Consider the following 20,156-nt stretch of genomic DNA (forward strand, 5'->3'; position numbering starts at 1 on the left):
ACAGCGGTGCAAACTGCCCATTTCTCACTGCATGTACCTGCGAAAATGCCAAAAGGAAGGTAAGTCCACCCATGAATATATTTTGACCATGCTTTGCACTAAACTTGTGCTGAGCACAAATAGGCTTGACTCACAGGTCAATTTTTTTTTTTTTTTTTACATTTGAGGTTCCATTAAGGTTGGATTGATGCGGTTGATACATGTAGACGATGTTGCTAAATGTTATCTACCTGCCACGTGTAGCACAAATGGCACCATTTTCATTCCCAGTGATGCAGCAATATGATGTTCTCAGATGCGTTGGGGGCGCTTCAGCTCCATGCGCCAGAACACCCAGTGAGGCCTATCGCGGTCCCAAACACACTAAACTCGATTAGCTCCGGCACCAAAATGAAGATGTGCGCCCGCCTACCAAGATAGGGCCCAAGGTATAATGACAGTGGCTTACTAACTGTGAATGCATATGTGAGTATGTCAGTGTGTCGCATCTAAGGCTCAGTACCCACTGATGGCATTTTTTTCCATCAGCATAACCAGAGACCTTGATCATGTCGCGCAATGCACAAAATCAATGCCCGCTTTATTACATTGGACCTGATCCAACAAAACCATTCTATTCTTGATCGTAGTAACATAAAGCAACACCTGTTTTCTCTGAATACTCCAGTCTGGTGTGTATTCCCAATTGGATGTCTTTTTGTCTCATTGCTGTCATGGCCCAGTGCTTTGAGGGCAGATTGAATTGGCCTCAGTTAGTGATGGATCATTGTTTCTGGAGCAGCTCTGGCGGGTGTGTTTGTGGTTTCATAAATCCATCTTTCACAATGTTAGATAAAGAGAGAGGATTTTTGCCTTTTGCTGACCCTGGTGTGTCCCCATAGCACCTGGAGCCGTGGAAACTCTACGCAACTGTTGGTGTCCTGCTTGGCGTCGACTTCTTGTCTCTCATGATCTGGCAAATTGTGGATCCGTTGCATATCACAGTGGAGGTATGATTATCAAGTCATATTGCAATCTGTTTTATATGTGAGCAAAAAACAACAACAAAAAGAACTATTTGATAAAAAAAAAAAAAAAAAAAAAAATATATATATATATATATATATATATATATATATATATATGGAAATCTGACAGCTTTTGACTGGCATAAAAACAGATGTTCATGATGCAAGGACACATTTATGAAATGACATATCAAGTGACCATCAAGTGTGTATGACAAAATAAATAAAATACTTTGATTGTATTTGGTATTTTTATTTAGGTTACCAAAATTGTCACTAACGGTTTTACGATATAAAAAAAAAAGATGACAGCTGAGCTACATGGCATCATTTAACTTGTAACTTGAAAACCTTGCCTACGTCTTTATTGGAAGCTGAACCGTACGTATGGTACGTTTGTCGAACATGAACATGTTATATGAGAGGATTTGTCAATGCCATTAAAGAATCATGTAACATTGTCTACATATGTATATACCATATGTATGTGTATATATATATATATATATATATAGATAGATAGATATTTATATATGTATTTCTTTTTAGTATTACATTAAATCTCTAACATAGTTTATTGTATAGGCTGAATATTCATATGTGATTTACCTGTATTTCTGTTGTTTTCATGTCAACAGAAGTTCACCCGAGAAGCCCCAAAAGGAGACCTGGATGTTTTAATCCAACCATTATTGGAGCACTGCAGCTCTGAAAAAATGAACACCTGGCTTGGTAGGTTGAATACAAGACATTTCTTACAAAGTGCCCCAACCTCATAATCACACACGGATTCTACGCTTTGCTTGTGAAACCCAATGGAAAGTAGAATGATCCAAACATGTTGAGTAAGTAGGTCGAGCAATCACACAGCCACTGTATAATTGCTTCAAATGTAGCATATTATTGACAAAGTTAAAAAGATAGTACTGATGTCACGTGACTTTGCGATTGCATTTTTTAGAAGGTACTGGGAGGGGGGAAAATGGGAGTGTCATGCATCTTTACTCATGTACTGATAACAGGTCTAAATATATTGATCAATTATCTCACATTGTGTTACTAACATCATTAAGATATTTTCAATAACTTCTGATCTAACGATCGATATAAAAAACTTATAATATTTTTTTGAAAAAATCACTGATTTTGCTGCATTTTTAGTTTTGGAGGAATGACAGTTTTTTTTTTTTTTTCAAAAAAAGTCTACACAACACAAAATCTCGTAGGGAACCAAAATGGTCCCATGTTGCGCTGTTAGTGGGCATCTTGCGTGTGATTTACCGATATTATGATCTTTTACTAAGATCACAAATAGTGAGGGACTAAATTGCATATTCACTGACGCTAACAAATTGGGGTTACAGGGATATAAGTGGAGACCACCGTGTATACAGTAAATGAGGGTTTTAACAAGTGACCTCACACTCCTCATAGTGATCAATTGAAGGAAAGTGTCACCGTTGATATTCTACGCCAACAAAATACAGTATACAGTTTCTTACTGATATTTACATGGTATGCTCCAAAATCTTGGTGGTTAAAAATTTACTTCAATGTCATATTCCTTCTTTGAATGAACGCTGACAAAAATCTCAAAACCACACACATACACACACCAACTCAACTCTCATCATACAAACTAAAGGGATACTGTGGTTAGTGTGAACATTGGGATTCTAATAAAAGATTCAGACTAATTAAGCATTTTCACACTGGGCAATTTTCTTTCTTTTCTTTTTTTCGTTAATTGTAGCAATGATTGAATCTCTTATATTAATTGGACTAGGGACTACTTTGTGCTTGAATCTGTGTTATATAAATTGGATTGTTCTTGTGTAGATTTCTGTATGAAAAAAGATTGCAAAGGATTGGCTCTGAAATGGGTCTTCATTTTTCATTTTGCCAAGCTCTAGAAGTTGAGGGATCAGGGATAAGGTGGTCTAGTTTATTTATAAATGATGAGCCAAAACCCTTCACTGCGGTGGTCTTGTAGAAGCAGAACAATTTTAGATTGTTCTATGTATGATTTCCCTTAAGGTTTATGGAATTAAGATATATATGAACAGCACACACATGATGCATATGATGGTCTCATGGCACTGCTGTTGTTCCTCTTCAGTCAAGGCCAAGACATTAGAGTTGACATTCTTCATTTCTGTGTGTGTGTGTGTGGTTGTGTGTGTGTGTGTGTATATGTGTATATATATATATATATATATATATATATATATATATATATATATATATTAGTGCTGTCAAGAGGTTAAAAAAAATGATAGATTAATTCTGATCTATAATTGATCTATTTTTAATCTCACTTTAAAAATTGCTGAGAAAAGTCCCCATATGCACAGTATGGATGAAGTTTCACTCACCATCAATAAAGTGTACTATCACCCCCAAATAACCATGGTTGCTAGTTAAGGTCCAGTGATCTGCGGTTATAGCAAATTTGTCCGAATCCCCCACCAAAACGTCGAGTTTGCGTTTCTTTTCACTGTCATACATCCTGCTGATTTTAGTTATCACGGTGGTTTGGATGATGGGTCATTGGACGCTGTTTGCAACACCTCAATTAATCCCTTGTCTTCAGTCTTCAACTATGTTATCAATAGTGCTGCCAGGGCTTTTTTTCATTTGTATTTATTTACCATTCATCGGACCGACAACTCTCACATGCTCCTCCATTTTAATAACCTGGTGCACTGTAAATGCATATTGTGTTTGAGTATTCTCTCTCAATCTTTCTGTACAGGTGTTGTGTACGGTTACAAAGGCTTACTGCTGCTGCTCGGCATCTTCCTGGCTTACGAAACCAAGTCGATCTCCACGGAGAAAATCAACGACCACCGAGCTGTGGGCATGGCCATCTATAATGTTGCTGTGAGTTCGAAAATCCTCCAAAAAGATAGTTGCTAGGTGTCATCTTGGTCTCATGATGTCAAAATGTGAAAAGCATGATGATGACAACCGATTAGTTGCTTCTTATTGAACCAGGAAATGTATTATATGAGCACAAAGATGTGCAAAAGTTACTGAAATGGTGAACAGTTCAACATGCTTTTAAATGTTTAAAGGTGAGATTAAATTCACCTGTAAAGGTTATAGTGCATTTAATTTCATCGTGAAATTCCACCCAAAAGCTGGATAGCTCTAACTTTTTATGTGTAGGGTATTACAGTCAGGCAAATGTGTTTGTCGGATCTGCGTGCGTCTGAAGACTTGATCTTTCACTTCCAATCCTCCCTTAATACATCCTGCCTCATAACGCGTGGCAGCTTCTTTCGTCTCTCCTCTTATATTTCACACTCCATTGAGGAAGCTCCGTCGTGCTTCCAGGTGAAGCTCACCTCCAGCCTAATTTGTTCATTTAAGCAAAGGCAGAGGCGGCCATTGGGCTCGACAGCTCAAGTCAGCTCATGTCCCACAATGACAATGCGGCTCTGCAACGTTCCATGAAAACACGGGAAGCTGAAATGACAGAGTTGTGATTTGTACTCATCATCAGGAATGAAGTCATACAAAGGATAGCACTGCTCACATTTGAAATGATGCATTAAGTAAAGTACTTAAATGCATTTGCGTACACATGAACTCATGATGTGAAGAAAGAGGAAGAAAGAATCAAACCTGCTAACAGGGATTATTAGTTAGCCAAGTGACTATTTTCCTTCCTTGATCATATCTGTGTATGATTTCTATAAAATATTATAGATGGCCTTTCGACAAAGTTTCTTTGATTCACAAAAGAAAAAAATTAATAAAAATGTACACTCTTAAAACTGCTGGGTTAAAAGTAACCTGAACTGGGTGAAGTAGCTAACCCAGCGCTGGATCCAAAAGGGACGGATTATATGATGTTATTTGTAATCAGCGCATAAGGTTGAGAATTTGACCCAGCTGTTTGGGTCAAGATTTTGATTCAACAAGGAGTGAAAACTACTTATACTGGTGAAATATTATTCATTCACTGCCAATGACGAATTTACTTGTATTTTCACAGTCCAGCCATTCAATCCCAGGAATTTATTTATATTTTTTTCAAGTTTTTTCAAACGTTAGGCTAAAAGAGGGTCTGAAAATGTCTGGCAGTGAATGGGTTAAATATTATTCATTTAACTCATTCACAGCCATTGAATTGATTTTAAAAAAATTCACATTTTTCCAAACGTTAGGGTCTGAAAATGTCTGGCAGTGAATGAGTTAAAGCGGAAGTCAACACAACATTTTTCTTTGCAATATGTTCACTGCACCTTCACGAGTCTAAACGTGGCATTCTAATTAATATTGCGTTCGTGGAATATGAGTTAAGCAGCAAAATCCACCTGTTTTTAGCTATCTCGGGGGCGGCCATTTTTGTCAGTTGCTCTCGACTGAAAATGACATCACAGTTGGTCAGGTATCAACCAATCACGGCTCACCTGTTTTCTTTCTCACTGGCCTGTTACATATCTACTGAAGTGTCAAGTGAGTGTTGAGCTGTAAAATATTCTGAGGCAAGTAGAAATAGCTGTTGGGGTAAAAACTTTGTCTTGTTCATCTGCTTATAAATTATTACATTTGAGCCAAGAGAATTTGAGAAGCCTATATGTTTGAAGTTGCCTCTGACTCCAGATGGATGACACTTGCTTATGATCTCCTCTAAAGTCCCACGTGTTTGAGTCTGAGAGATGAGTGGAATGAAATAGACGAGTTCTATGCAAGTGGTGGAGAGGATTTAGTTTATGTGCTGTCCTGTTTACGTACACAACAACCAGGCTTCTCCTGCTGCTGTTGGTAGTGTTCCTTCCCTTCATTTACCCTTCTGAACGGGATTTTTGTTTTTTTTAGCTTTGGCTCAGAGATGACTGACTGTTGATCGATGGGTATGGATTTTCGGCCTCAGCTACGCCTTTCTCATGTCTCTCACCCTCTAATAGTCTATCTTGGGCTTCATCCAATTCATCTTCTCCACCTGTCATCTCATAGTGAATTGTCCTTTGTCTTTATTTGCTTGTCACTGCAGCACTGATTTAATTCTGTCACTGTTGAGAAAGAGTCCAGCTCTCTTTTTTCAGGAACAAAAATAACAAAGGCATTTGGTTAACTGTTTCTGATTCAGTTTTTCTTTTTTTTCTTTTTTTGATTGATTCAGTGAACAACATTGTCAATAGCGTTTCTGGGGGGAGGCGGTAGGAAACACTGTACTATACATTATTAGCGGTGCGCATCTCTCCAATTAAAGACAATTCGATACATATATCCATATATGGGATGTGAAACGATTCAAGGATGGTTGGATTTTAAAGTTTAAGGATTTGATTCGGTTTGATTCAGTGGGATTGATTCGATTCAATAAGATGTGGTTTAGTTCAAGTGGGTTTGATGCAATATGTTTCTTGTTGACATTTTCATACAAATGAATGAACTTGTCAGTATTGTAAATGTTGTATTCCTTGGAAGATATGTGTCTCCAATAAAAGATGATTCGATAAGTATCTCAATATATTTTAAAGTGAAACGATTTGATCGGTTGGATTTGATTCACTCGCATCTTTTAAACAAAAACCTATTTTCCAATTCAAACCGTTTTTTGTCACACCCCTATTCAGTATTGTCATATCGTCGCTGTCCTGTGAAAAACACTTATGTAGGTATTTTTCCAATTTTCGTATTTTTATGTAACATTTTAAAAATCCAAAATTAGACATGCGTGTTTTTTACAGGACAGCGACAACATGTTCATACATTATTTTCACATTGCAATTTTTTTATAAATGCCTCAGTCTTTCAAAATAAAAACACAATAATAAAATAATGTTTTAATCACTAAAGGATTCTGTGTGCATAACCCACTAAAATTGTTGGTCAAGAGTTTTTTTGGGGTATTTCCCTAGACTTTGCACAGGTAGAATTGGTTGTAAGGGGACGTTTGCGCCGTTGTGAGATGGAACGTAGCCGACTCCCAGCCAATCGAAGCGGCTTCCCTCATTACCATTAAAATCAGGGTGGTCGAAATGCGCGCAAGGCTTGACATAGCGGAAGCGGAAATAGACTCGCTGAGATCCGTGCATGACACTGGCTGGCGCAAAGTGCATTTAGAATGCAATCGGTATACGGCGAGATCTCCCCTTGTGGATGATGTCGTCGGGCACAGGTGATGTAGGCAATTGGAGCCTTGCACCCGAGCCATTGAATCCCAAGAACATATTGATATTTTTTTCATTTTTTTTCAAAAGTTAGGGCAAAAAAGGGTCCGAAAATGTCTGGCAGTGAATGAGGTCTATACAGTACAATATCTGTATATTCACTGAGTGGTTCGCTTAAAACCCTGCCCCAGCCAAACCCCCCTCAGTAAAATTGGTCTAGAAAGCACCACTGCAAATTGGCTTTTTCAGAACCAGTGAGCTATTATTATTATTATCATGGACAGCGGACACAAGTATGGTGTCAGTATGATATATGTTCTAATCATACCTCTGAGCTGTCCCTATTCCTCTCAGCTTGTGAAATTACAGGGTGACCCAAAAGTCATGGTGCACTTTCTTTATTTTACTCTTTCATTTCAGGTATCTTTCAGACAGACGTGAGGCCATCAGCGTTTGACAGTGGAGGCTGGCTTTTCACTTTTATGTCATTCATATCATATAATAACATATTGCCCGTGGCTCATCAAAGTTGCACCCGGCAAATGAATGGCAAACTTTACGGCCTTCACCCTGCTCCAATGCTTGGAACCATTTACACTGTCCTTGGCAAGTTTCTCAAAGCAGGATCTGTTCTTGATCACCCGGCTCACCTGTTTTCTGAAGCTGAGCCGCGATTGGTTGTTACCTGAGCCCTGAGCAACAGTGATGTAATTTTCAGTCGACAAAAAAGGTCAGCCGTTACCTGAGCTCTGAATAGTTGTGATGTCATTTTCAGTCGACAGAGGTGACAAAATGGCCGCCCCTTGAGTTGGCTAAAACATCCATCCATCCATTATCGATAGCGCTTATCCTCACAAGGGTCGCGGGGCGTGCTGGAGCTTATCCCAGCTGTCTTCGAGCAGCAGGCGGGGGACACCCTGAATTGGTTGCCAGCAAATTGCAGGGCACACAGAGACAAACATCCGCACTCACAATCACACCTAGGGGCAATTTAGAGTGTCCAATCAAATTACCATGCATGTTTTTGGAATGTGGGAGGAAACCGGAGTACTCGGAGAAAACCCACGCAGGCACGGGGAGAACATGCAAAGTCCACACTGGAAGGTCGGAGCCGGGACCAAACCCACGACCTCTGAACTGTGAGGCGGACGTGCTAACCAGTCGACCACCGTGCCGCCTTGTCTAAAACATATTAATGAAAATCATTTTGGGGGGTTGACTACCACTTTAAATAGTACCTGTCAGACAAACTGAAGAGGGCACAAGATCTCAAAAAGAAACAGATCATGCCATGATCCAAAGCAATCCAAGAACAAATAAGAAACAAAGTGAGTGTAATCTATCAGTCTGGAAAAGTTAACAAAGCTATTTCCAAGGCTTTGGCACTCCGCTGAACCTTGAGAGTCATTATCCACAGAACCATCCCAAGAGCACACGCTCTAGTTCTCGCTTTCGCACACAAACGCACTTTCAACATGAAGCATTACAAGCAGGTAGGCCGCGGTGAGTGAGTGTGGGCACTTTTCTATATGCAACGGACCCTCCCGGACCACGCACGGCCTTTCATACCACAGTAGAACGCAACGCACCGTATCGCAACAGGCCTATAAATCATCACACGTCAACGTGCTATCATTGAACAGAACAAGCCGACCCAGTTTGTCATCCATAAAGTGGCAAAATTTGGGATAATGTATGGTCGGGCATCCACAGCAATCAGGGCCTGTCACGTTTGACAAATGGAGAACATATTCTGTGGACTGATGTTGAAATCGAACTTTTTGGAAGGTGTGCAGTCTGTTGGATCTGGCGAAAAAATAACATCACTTGATAAAAAGAACTTTATGCCATCAGTCAAACATGGTAGCTTTGTGATGGACTGGGGCTGCTTTGCTATTACAGGATGACTGGACGGCTTTCTATGATTAATGAAACAATGAATTCTGCAGTCTACCAAAAAAATCCTGCAGACGAACGTCCGGTCATCAGTCCGTGCCCCCAAGCTTAAGCTCACCCAAAACATGCCAACAAGTCCGCCACTGAATGGCGAGGGGAAAAAATTGCATTTCATGTAATGCTCTGTACGTTTGAATTCCATAAACATTGTCACTTAAATGTATGAAAACTATCCGAAAGTATTCGGCCCTCTTGAAATTTTTCACTTTCTGTGTCATTGCAGCCATTTGCCAAAATCAAAAAAGTTCATTTTATTTGTCATGACACTCAGCACCCACGTCTTGACAGGAAAAATACAAAAATGTAGAATTTTTTGCATATTTATGACAAAAGAAAAACTGAAATATCTTATGGTCATAAGTAGGGTTGGGCATTGAGAACCCGGAATTGAGTGGAACCAGGACCATCATTCCGGTTCTCCCGGAACCGTTCAGATTTTAGAATATCTGTGCTAAGTTTCGATTCCTCGTTAGCCGCGCGAAAGAAGCACAAACGAAGGACCGATTAAAATAAATAAATAAATAAACACCAATGGAAATACTTGGTATAAGCATGCCATTATAAAACCTTTTTTAACCTATACAGGCATAAATTTGAATTTTTTGTGTAATGTGTAAAAAGCTAACAATGTTAAAAATGTGGAAAAATTACATAATACAGATCATCAGACTGTTGTGCTGTTCTGCGTCATCTATCACATTTCATTGGCATTTGAGCATGAATCTAAATTTCTTTGCACTTTTTCTTTTCCCCCCAAACACACGTTAAAATCACGAATCTATTTGTGGATGTGAAAAGCACATTTTGGTGCTACTAAATCTTTCCATTCAAAAACATAAATATTTAGTTATTTAAATGAAATACATTTGTGAAAATCACAAATATTTCCATCCATCCATTATCTATACCGCTTCTCCTCACAAGGGTCGCGGGCGTGCTGGAGCAGTCTTATCCCAGCAGTCTTCGGGCAGTAGGCGGGGGACACCCTGAATTGGTTGGCAGCCAATCGCAGGCCACACAAAGACAAACATCCACACTCACAATCACACCTAGGGGTAATTTAGACAGTCCAATTAACTTACCATGCATGTTTTTGGAATGTGGGAGGAAACCGGAGCACCCGGAGAAAACCCACGCAGGCACGGGGGGAACATGCAAACACCACACAGGGAGGCCGGAGCCGGAATCGAACCCACGACCTCTAAACTGTGAGGCGGACCTGCTAACCAGTCGACCACCGTGCCGCCCATTTAAAACAGAATAAAAACGGAATAAAAATCACTCTCCGCGTACAGTGGGTGACAGACTGCTTCAGCCAGCCGTATTTGGAAAGTGAGTGGGTTCCTGATGCATAAAGTGGGTGGCTTTCAGTTCTGTTCTGATGTCTGTGAGATGTTTACCTCATAGACGTGGCTTCATTTCTGCGTGAGTTGTTTTACCATTGGGTGGTAAAATCAAGAGGGCCCAGTTTGATGGATCGATTTGTCGTAAGCAGCCTCTGAGTAATTGCATTTTGGCCCTGAAGGAGATTGCTCCAGTGTCTCTTTCAGAATTTTCGTGTTGACTTGCTGTGTTAGAGGCAAGGAGACGACAAACACAGCGAGCTCCCTTTCCATTATTACTTTGACTTTAATTCATTTTGGGTGGACAACGTATACACTTGTGTGTTGCAGCAAAAAAAAAAAAATTGGGTAGGGTTTGATTCATTTTTGTTTAGGCAGAATAAAATGAGATATTTTCTAAAACAATATCTGCCTGTCACTACATAGATAACTACGTAACTTACTTGCTCACCATATTGTTTGATTATATTTTTCTAAAAGGACAATGCTGCTGTTACAGATTACAAAAATATATTTCCTTTGAAAAATGTGATAACTAACGATTCAGTCACAGTGCAGACTACAGTACAGAATCTATATTGTATATAAAAAAAAAATCTTAAATGGTTAAATGGCCAATTGTCTTCCTCACAAACCAACTTAATTTCCTGATTTCTCATTCCAAACCCCAAATGTTTTTTTTAATTAACTCATTCACTGCCAGACATTTTCAGACACTCTTTTACCCTAAAGTTTGAAATAATAAAAAAAAATATAGAAGTTCCTAGGCTCCATGGCTGGACTGTGAAAAGACATGTAAATCCGTCATTGGCAGTGAATTAGTCAATTAAAAATAAATAAGATGTGTTGGATGTCATTGAATGACTTTGATTGTGAAGCCAATCACAAAACAATCACAAATCAACATAAACAACGTGCCAACTAGATAACAAATTCTATAAAGTGTGATACAAGGTGGTACAATAATGTTTTTTATTGAGGAGATAGAAACACCAAGTCACAGGAAATGGTGTATTTTAGTAGCGAGGGTAATTTATTTTGTAATTTCACCATTTGAATTACAATGAAACCATTACTACAGTCTGTCTAATCTGATCAAAGTTTCCCCTCATTCTTCATGCACCAGAAAGGAGTCTGCAAACTTACATTTGGACAACCATTTTTTTCGGAACTATAAAAACATTTAACTCATTCACTGCCAGACATTTTCAGACCCTCTTTTACCCTAACGTTTGAAAAAAATATAAATAAATTCCTGGGATTGAATGGCTGGACTGTGAAAAGACGAGTAAATCCGTCAATGGCAGTGAATGAGTAAATAGGGTTTTGCTTGGTGCATGTATCCCTACAAGCTTTCTTGGTAAAGCAGCTGAATAACAAAAACAGTCCTGTCCATAATGCCTTCATGTCCTTCTAAGAATATTTTTTCTATCTCTCTTTTCCACAGGTGCTTTGTTTGATTACAGCCCCCGTCACCATGATCCTGTCCTCTCAGCAGGACGCCTCATTCGCCTTTGCCTCCCTGGCCATCGTTTTTTCAGTCTACATCACCCTGGTGGTTCTGTTTGTTCCTAAGGTAAAACCACATCACTGTTTCTCGCCGCATCTTTTGTGCAGATTAAAAGAGCAGTCAAAATCTCTTTGATAAATGGCCTTTCATCGAGGTTCTACGTTATCTGAGCTGCTATAATATATCACATAATGACCTGTAGATTGTGCCTGTCTTGCTGTGCCGGCATTGACTCCTGTCCAAGCCTGCTCTCTTTAGTCAGCCTAGGGGCATATTCATCATTTTCCTCATTTTCCATCCGCGTGTGTGAGGAAGTGTGTTTGAGCACACACACCCGGCCGTGAGTGTGCGCTTCCTTGAGCCACGACAAATAAAAACGCACAAAGTTGTCAGGCGTTAAGATATCAACTCATTCACTGCCATTGATGAATTTACTTTTCACAGTCCAGCCTTTCAATCCCAGGAACGTATTTAGATTTTTTTTTCTTTTTTTTTTTTTTTTCAAATATTAGGGTTAAAAGAGGTTACAAAAATGTCTGGCAGTGAATGAGTTAAGAGGGTGAATTCGGCCATAAGTTTCGAGCGAAGAGAGAGACGAAAAGATGAGTCGCCACCGAGTGGTAATGCCCACATTGCATTTCTCATGGTATTACATCATAAGTAAGCATGATCTTACTTTTCCTACCGGGTGGCATGTGTTATGTTACCAAATGGAGATGTTTTGGTACGTTTTATTTATTTATCCGTTAATATGTTAAGTTGAGTGAGTGATTTAAGAAGTGCAGTGCCTGTGAGCAGTCAACTCATAACGCAATCACAACTATTTGGAAAAAAAAAAAAATCGCAATTCGATCACTTTCCATAATCGTTCAGCCCTAATATATACGCACACACACTTTGTTTGAACTAAACTAAGTCAGCAACTGCATGTTTTGTAGATGCGTCGTCTGATAACGCGAGGTGAGTGGCAATCAGACGCCCAGGAGACCATGAAGACTGGTTCGTCCATGAACAACAATGACGAGGAGAAATCCAGACAGCTGGAGAGAGAGAACAAGGAGCTACAGAAGATAATTCAAGAAGTGAGCCAAACTTTTTTTTTTTTTTTTTTATTGTCTCAACACCACATTGTCAACCGGAGTAAATGAACGTCGCACCTCTAGTGGATGTGTTGTTTTTCTCATGTTACTAATTTTGAACCATTTGGCTGGCACAGGAAGGGCCATTCTTCATGTCAATTCATAAACGTGTTGAGCATTTGGTTTAAACAAAGGCAATCTGAATTTTATACTCCTGTTTTTAATAATTGTCCTAAATTCTATGCTGTTTGTTTTGTTTTCGACCTCTGCACTAAAGCGGCAGAAAAACAAAGTGAGTCAAATTTTTTTTTTTTTTTTTTTAAGTTCTTATTTCCATAACTTCTAAATGTACTAATGTATTGTTGAATTGAATAAACTTGAACAACGCATCTCAATAAGTCATTTTCCATGTAGTGCCACAAGGAATCTGAATTTAGCTTTACAACAATACGATACTAGCAGCAAGTTGACCAAGTGGTTAGCACGTCTGCCTCACATTTCCGAGGTTCAAGGTTGGAAGATCTGCTGCAACAACATGTATGTTAGGTTTATTAGTTTTCTTCTGTAAGGTGTTCTTCCCACTCCTTTTCAGGTATTATTCTCTATTCTTTTTGTGTGTGAAACTCTTCGTTGTTAATTACAGTATGGAATGCAGTATATCGTCGCTTTCCTGTGACAAAACACTTATGTCAATTTTTTAAAAATGTTTCTTATTTTTACGTGAATGGTGTTTCCGTGTTGCAGACATCGCATTAACGCAATTTTTTTTTTTTTTTATCCAAAATTGGACATGCATGTTTTTCACAAGACAGCGACGATATATATGTAATTGCTCATCTTTGTGCATCATCATAAAATGCAATTGCCGGAAATACTGTCAATTAATTACAAAAAAAATACAAATAAATTGCCCATAGGTGGGAATGGAAATGGTTGTCTATATGTTCCCTGTTATTGGCAGCCGACCCCGATCTATTGTACCACGGTGCACCCCGCCTGCTTACGCCATTTTGTAAAACTGATGTTTGAAGTGAGTTTTTATGAGAACGTTTTGTGAAAACAATTTGGCTCCAAAAACCGATAGAATTGTCACAAAAACAATAGAATTGCCATTAAAGAGGAAAGTCAACCCAAACATATTTTTTTTAAGAATATGTTCTATGCAAGCCCACTAGTTGAAACAAGGCATTCTGTTAAATATTGCATTTGCGGAATAACAGTTAATCCACCTGTTTTTCGCCATATCTGGCGGTGGACATTTTGTCACTTTTGTCGACTGAAAATGACATCACAGTTGCTCAGGGCTCGGGTAACAACCAATCATGGTTCAGTTTCAGAAAACAGGTCAGCCGTGATTGGTCGTTACCTAAGCCCTGAGTAGTTGTGATGTCATTTACAGTCGACAGAAGTAACAAAATGGCCGCCCACTGAGATGGCTAAAAATGGGTGGATTAACTCTTGATATCAGGTAACAACCAATCACAGCTGACCTGTTTTCTCAAAATGTGCCGTGATTGGTCGTTACTTGAGCCCTGAGTAGTTATGTCATTTTCAGTTGACAAAAGTGACAAAATGGCCGCACCCTGAGATGGCTAAAAAGGGGTGCATTTTGCTGCTTAACTCATATTCCACAAACGCAATATTAATCAGAATGCCGTGTTTCGACTAGTGGGCCTGCATAGAACGTATTCTTGAAAAAAATATGTTTGCGTTGACTTATCCCCTCACGTGTTTTGGACATAGACGTCTTCCTGTAATCAATAGGTGGTGGGATCGCGTAGCAAAATCGCAGCAAGACCTCAAGTTTGTTTACATATTTTATTAAGAATAAGACGGGTAGCACAGTCACCAAATATGCAAGGCTATCCTCAACTATAACAAAAGCACAAGTGCTATCCATCTGAAAAAGGCTAATGCTACATGCTGTCACTCAATGGCGTCCTGTAAAAAGACAGATAACATACTGTAGCGTCCGCTTACACAATGAAGTGGAGACCGGCCATGGTCGATAACCTCTCTATTGTAAAAATGAATGATTTGTGTCGAAGCTTTTCTGTCTACCATCCGATTGCAGTCGGAGGGGAATGGAGAGAGCGGTTATTGGAGATATTTAACATGTACCTAAAGAAATGACATTTTTATGAAAGAAGTACATTTTTTTTTCATGCAGTAACAAAAGCAAGCTCAATGTGTTCTTAGCTAATTAACGTTTGGATCGATTTCCCCCTTTAAAGCACTTCATTATGCTGCTTGGTCTCTTTATGACAAGTGGTCTTGTAATTATTTTGAATGCATTCATCTCTTCTGTGTGCTCTCAGAAAGAAGAACGCGTATCGGAGCTGAGGAACCAGCTGTCTGAGCGTCAGGCCCTTCGATCAAGGAGAAGACCATCCACGGTCTCCAATCAAAACCACAACACACCCCCACTCTCCATCCCCCCCACTGACCCCAGATCGTTGGCCCCACCGCCAGGATACCCTGCGCCCACTTCCGACCTGCATGCGGTCCCTCCATCTTTTGGCAATTCTTCGAGCCTCTACCAGCCTGACAACAAAATCAGCCGCAATAACTGTCACACCAGCCGGCTGCAGATGCTCTACAAATGAGGTGAACGTAAACTGAGGGTTTTCGTGACATTCATTGTACATGTTGATGGACTAAATAAGGTACAACGCGTTTAAAAGATGCCTCAGACACGGGACAAAAACGTTTTGTGAAGTGCAATTTCACATCTGTCATATCCTAGTGGTGTGTCATGGAAACTAGGATTTCAGAAAATTGTTCCATGTTGACTGTTTGCTGAGTTTAAGGACAGCGCTGTTGCTGAGCTCTCTTAGCAAGGCATGCGGATTTTGCCCCTACTTCTCCATCAGCAAATTTAAATGCCACATTTTTGGGACTATACGTTGCTTCATAGTATAAGTAGCACCAGTCAATAAATGCACCATGAAGAAGAACAAAACATGTTGCACTGGACTACAACTCCAAATGTGTTTCTCAAAAACCGAGATTAAGAACTGTAGAGCTCGGATTCGCACCCAAAATCTCCGTTCCCTAAAGGAGTTGCAGTTGGATTCGAAACTTCTGCTTCCAACTGTGGAAAAGCTTTTCTTTTTAATTTAAAATTTCTTACTTTAACTAGTATCCTGTGTCGCATTGTGGCCTAAGGTAGAATCCTGGTCGGTTATTGCATCTTTTGGTGCTATAAATAGCGTAAATGATTGTTGTGGCAGATGACCCATACGTCATACATTAGTTGTCGTGACTACTTTTTCCATTTCTTCTTCTACGTCCTTTTTGCGGTGAACAAATACTTTTGGTGCATTACCGCCACCTTCTGAAACGGAGTGAATGTGACAATATTCAATGATTTATTACGATTACGCAACAGGGTTTTGTGGTGCGACTCCGAGCTTTAATTTTAATACACAGTACACAAGTCGCACCGGAGTAGCAGGACCAGCCAAACTATGAAGAAAAGTGGGACTTATAGTCCAGAAAATACGGTAATACCACCTTCTAACCAAGTTTCTCCACCCATGACTTGACAGCTACCTGGATAAAGAGGCGTCATTTTCTTTTCAACCAGACAATACCAAATCACTATCATTTCAAAGCCAAGGCTAGCATAGCCAAAACATGAATTTGTGCCAACAATCAAACAAAACCTTCCAAATTGCATCAAGTTCATAACCAACTACAATCAGAAACATCTCATTCTACCCGTAACTTGATCCGGAGTACCCTCTTCCCCTGGATCCGGTTTAAACCTAAATAGCTGATCACCCATATTCAGCACAGCTAAAACAGGCTTCTCGAAACGGGTCTCTTTTCACGGGGTGTTATGTGCCGACATTCTTTATCCTTCTTATTTTGACCGAGGCATCTTTTGATGAGACACTTAAGAATAGATTTAATTTCTGGAAAAATCATAATATGTCACTTTCTGCACATACAGTATGTACCATCGTACAGTGTTTCCCCAACTTGAGTTGGGTAGATATGGAACCTTTTGAAAATAATCTTGTAATTACATTTAAATTTGTCATTTCACAGGAAAAAAATGTAACGAGAATGAGAGTGTTTTGGAACATTAACTCTATCATCAGTACGAGCCGTTGTTTTATAACAGTGCAAACATTGGTGTCTGTTTCTGAGAAAGAGCTACACGGGCTAAAGTCATCTCTTTTGTGAGGTTTGTTTGCTCATCAACCAAAAATCTTTCTGGCTAATATTACACATTACTCCTCCGTGTTTGAATCTCCGCTCCAGATTTCCCTCTGTGCTTTGCGTGACTTTCCTTATGATACACCGGTTTCCTCCCACATTCCTAAAACATGCATGTTAGGTTCACTGAAGACTGAATTGTCCTTAGATGTGAATGTGAGTGTGAATGTTTGTTTTTTTTTGTCTATTTGCGCAATTGGTCGCAAACATTCCATGTGGACCCCGCCTATCGCAAAAAGTGAGCTAGGATTAGGCAGGCCCACACCCTAAGGAGGACAAGTGTCAGAGCAAATGGATGGATGCAACATCATTCTACTACCATTTTGATGTTAATTTTATCAGTTCGTTTTTAAAAGAAAGTAAGAGATGAGAGGTGATGATTCAATTCGATTACAATTAGACACAAAGTGGGCGGAAAACAATATTTCAAAACCTCAAAATAGAAACCAAGTAATGTAACATTTGCAAGAGTTCATATGCTAAGGGAACACGTTTATGGATCCAAAGTAGCGAATTTCGAGTGATCTTTGATTAGAATATTCATCGACATTGGTCAAGATTGTATATTTTATGGATATAAAATAAAGAAGGGTAGCGCGGCAGTAGTACAGAAACAATTTTTTTTCGTGGCTTAGCTATCACTTTGTGGCACGCCAAAGTCATCTGACAGCCCTGTCATATCAGCTGATTCAAAGTCAGCCATCGTCAGTTGATTACTGAGTAATTCTCTTCAAAGCTTACTGCAGGATCTAAAAGTAGATTAAATGTCACAATTGTAGGGTAAACCTATAGGATCCCAAAACCCTATTTGTTTATTTATTTATTTATTTATTTTGCTGCCAATTTTATCACTCTCACCGCCGATGGTCATGTTTTTATGAGTAAAATATTTTTTTGGTACGCTTATGGCAGGTCAAGCCCGATACTGGAATTTATGCTCAATATTCTCCTTTCCAAATTACCTTGATTACCTTGCAAAACTAAAACGATATACATTAATGGCTATACTTTATACTCTTTAAAGGTTCCATATCTGGTGTCAAAATGTGAATATAACGATGTTTATTTTAATGATGTGGTTTAATGATGCATTTTAAAATCCGTTCATTTCAGTTTAATTTGTCTACTACTGTTTTATGGACCAGCAGATTTATCTGTGTCTTTAATTAATGTTAGATAACTGTCTGAACCCATTAAAAAATTGGCCTAGTGAGTCCAAAAAAGCCATTTGGTGCTGAAATTAGAGCGTTCCTTCTCATTACTCTTTTTTTTAAGGCAGTTATTGCTTCTTGTAGTACCATGCAGCTGACCCAGATGTAATATTTTCAATGACAGTAAAACCTTTCTGTCCAGACTGTCCTTATATTCCCGTTATATAAATAAAACAGTTGAAATGCTCTACATGTTGAAAACACACATACATGCAATTGAAATATTTGTCTATTATCAGAGCCGTTTTGTCAGTGTTAGCTCCTTCTAATCCCTCAGGGTTCATTAATAAAAGGCCCTCACTGGCATTTGTTTCGTATACTTATTTCATTGAACTGCTGTGCACTTCTACCCGCTGATTTAGTCCAAAACAAAAAATCAAAAGGCCAGTTTCAGTTTCCTTTGCTCAAACCAGCAGCTCTTCCCATTTTTTACTTTCACTTCCAAACGCACCGATTCTGAAAATAAAAACAGGAACATCTGGCTAAACGTATCATAAAAGGGGATACATTCACCTTCAGGTTTTGCGATACAGATTATTATACGACCAACCGTAAAAATTACAATTCTTTGAAATCTTTCAATTCAATCAGAGGTCACCACAACAGGATGTTGAGCGTGCTGTTGTGACTTTGTATTCAGTGGGTCAGCATTACTACGTTGCACAATACGCACGTGTTGGGATTAACGCAATGCGTCGTTTGCGACGCTTGGAAAAACAGTGATGCCACAATCGGCAAAAGCAAACAGTTTCGTACATGGCGTATTAGAGTACTATAGTATGATTAAGATGTGGCTCACCAAATTAATTGTTTTGTCCCAAGAGATGCCTTGCTTTCATTTATGTCTTCACTTTTTTCCGTCACTATGTGAAAAGAATACTTTGCCGGTTTGATATCAGGCCACTGACTTGAGCACTGAGAATCTTGCATTTATTTGCCGTACTTGCCTATATGTTTTGGTTTATTTTCTATCTGCACTGTGTGGTACTTTTACTATCAATACTGTAGTATTGTGACGCATACAGTAGTCATATACACTTCAGAAATTGTCATTTTATTCTATGAGCGATCGCAACATAAATGAATATTTTTTGAATTTTCAATGATTGGGTGTCTGTGTTCCCAGAAAATGTTTTGTTGCCTCAAAGGTTTAACAAACCTGTCCACATTTCTGACACACCCAAAAAAAAAACAACTCTATTCAATCTATTCATGAATCCGTCAAAGTTTATTTATAGTGACCCTGAATTTTTATTGTTGAATTTACCCAGAATTTTTTTAGCAACTACTGTTCAATTATGTGTGTATGTCCGCGTGTGTTGGTGTGTGTGTGCGTATGCACCTCTGTATAGACAACTTGGTGTATATTAGTACTTGTGTGTTCAAGCAAGGATTTGTGTCTTCAGTTTGTGGTCAAAAAGCTTGATCTGTAGCATGGGTGACGTGACTGAAAACACTCAAATTAATAACTACACTTTGAGCCGCAGATGTATAAATCATGAACACGTTTGCATATTGTTCCCGCTACATCCTCTCAAAGTCAACGTGTAATTAACTCTATTAAACGTTTGTCTGTAAAAATGTATTTTCACCGTTGAGTCTGTGAAGCAGCGACAATGTAATTGTTGTACATGAGAAAATGCACACTGACTGTAAATAGTACAAATGATGTAAATAAGAACATTTGACTTTGCA

General features: G+C 39.0%; 1 protein-coding gene across 1 annotated transcript in view; it reads left to right on the forward strand.

Annotated features, from left to right (window-relative positions):
- Window positions 1–20,156, forward strand: part of gabbr1b (gamma-aminobutyric acid (GABA) B receptor, 1b) — a 179,029-nt gene extending 158,873 nt beyond the window's left edge. The window contains exons 19-24 of the mRNA XM_086014658.1: window positions 882–989; window positions 1,646–1,739; window positions 3,763–3,890; window positions 11,882–12,010; window positions 12,883–13,026; window positions 15,342–20,156. Coding sequence (XP_085870784.1) covers window positions 882–989; window positions 1,646–1,739; window positions 3,763–3,890; window positions 11,882–12,010; window positions 12,883–13,026; window positions 15,342–15,629 — 891 coding nt within the window. The 3' untranslated portion in view covers window positions 15,630–20,156. The remainder of the gene's footprint in view (window positions 1–881; window positions 990–1,645; window positions 1,740–3,762; window positions 3,891–11,881; window positions 12,011–12,882; window positions 13,027–15,341) is intronic.

The sequence above is a fragment of the Filicampus tigris genome, chromosome 18 (genome assembly GCF_054856515.1).
Source record: "Filicampus tigris isolate MCC_2025a chromosome 18, RoL_Ftig_1.0, whole genome shotgun sequence".
NCBI classification, from domain to species: Eukaryota; Metazoa; Chordata; class Actinopteri; order Syngnathiformes; family Syngnathidae; genus Filicampus; species Filicampus tigris.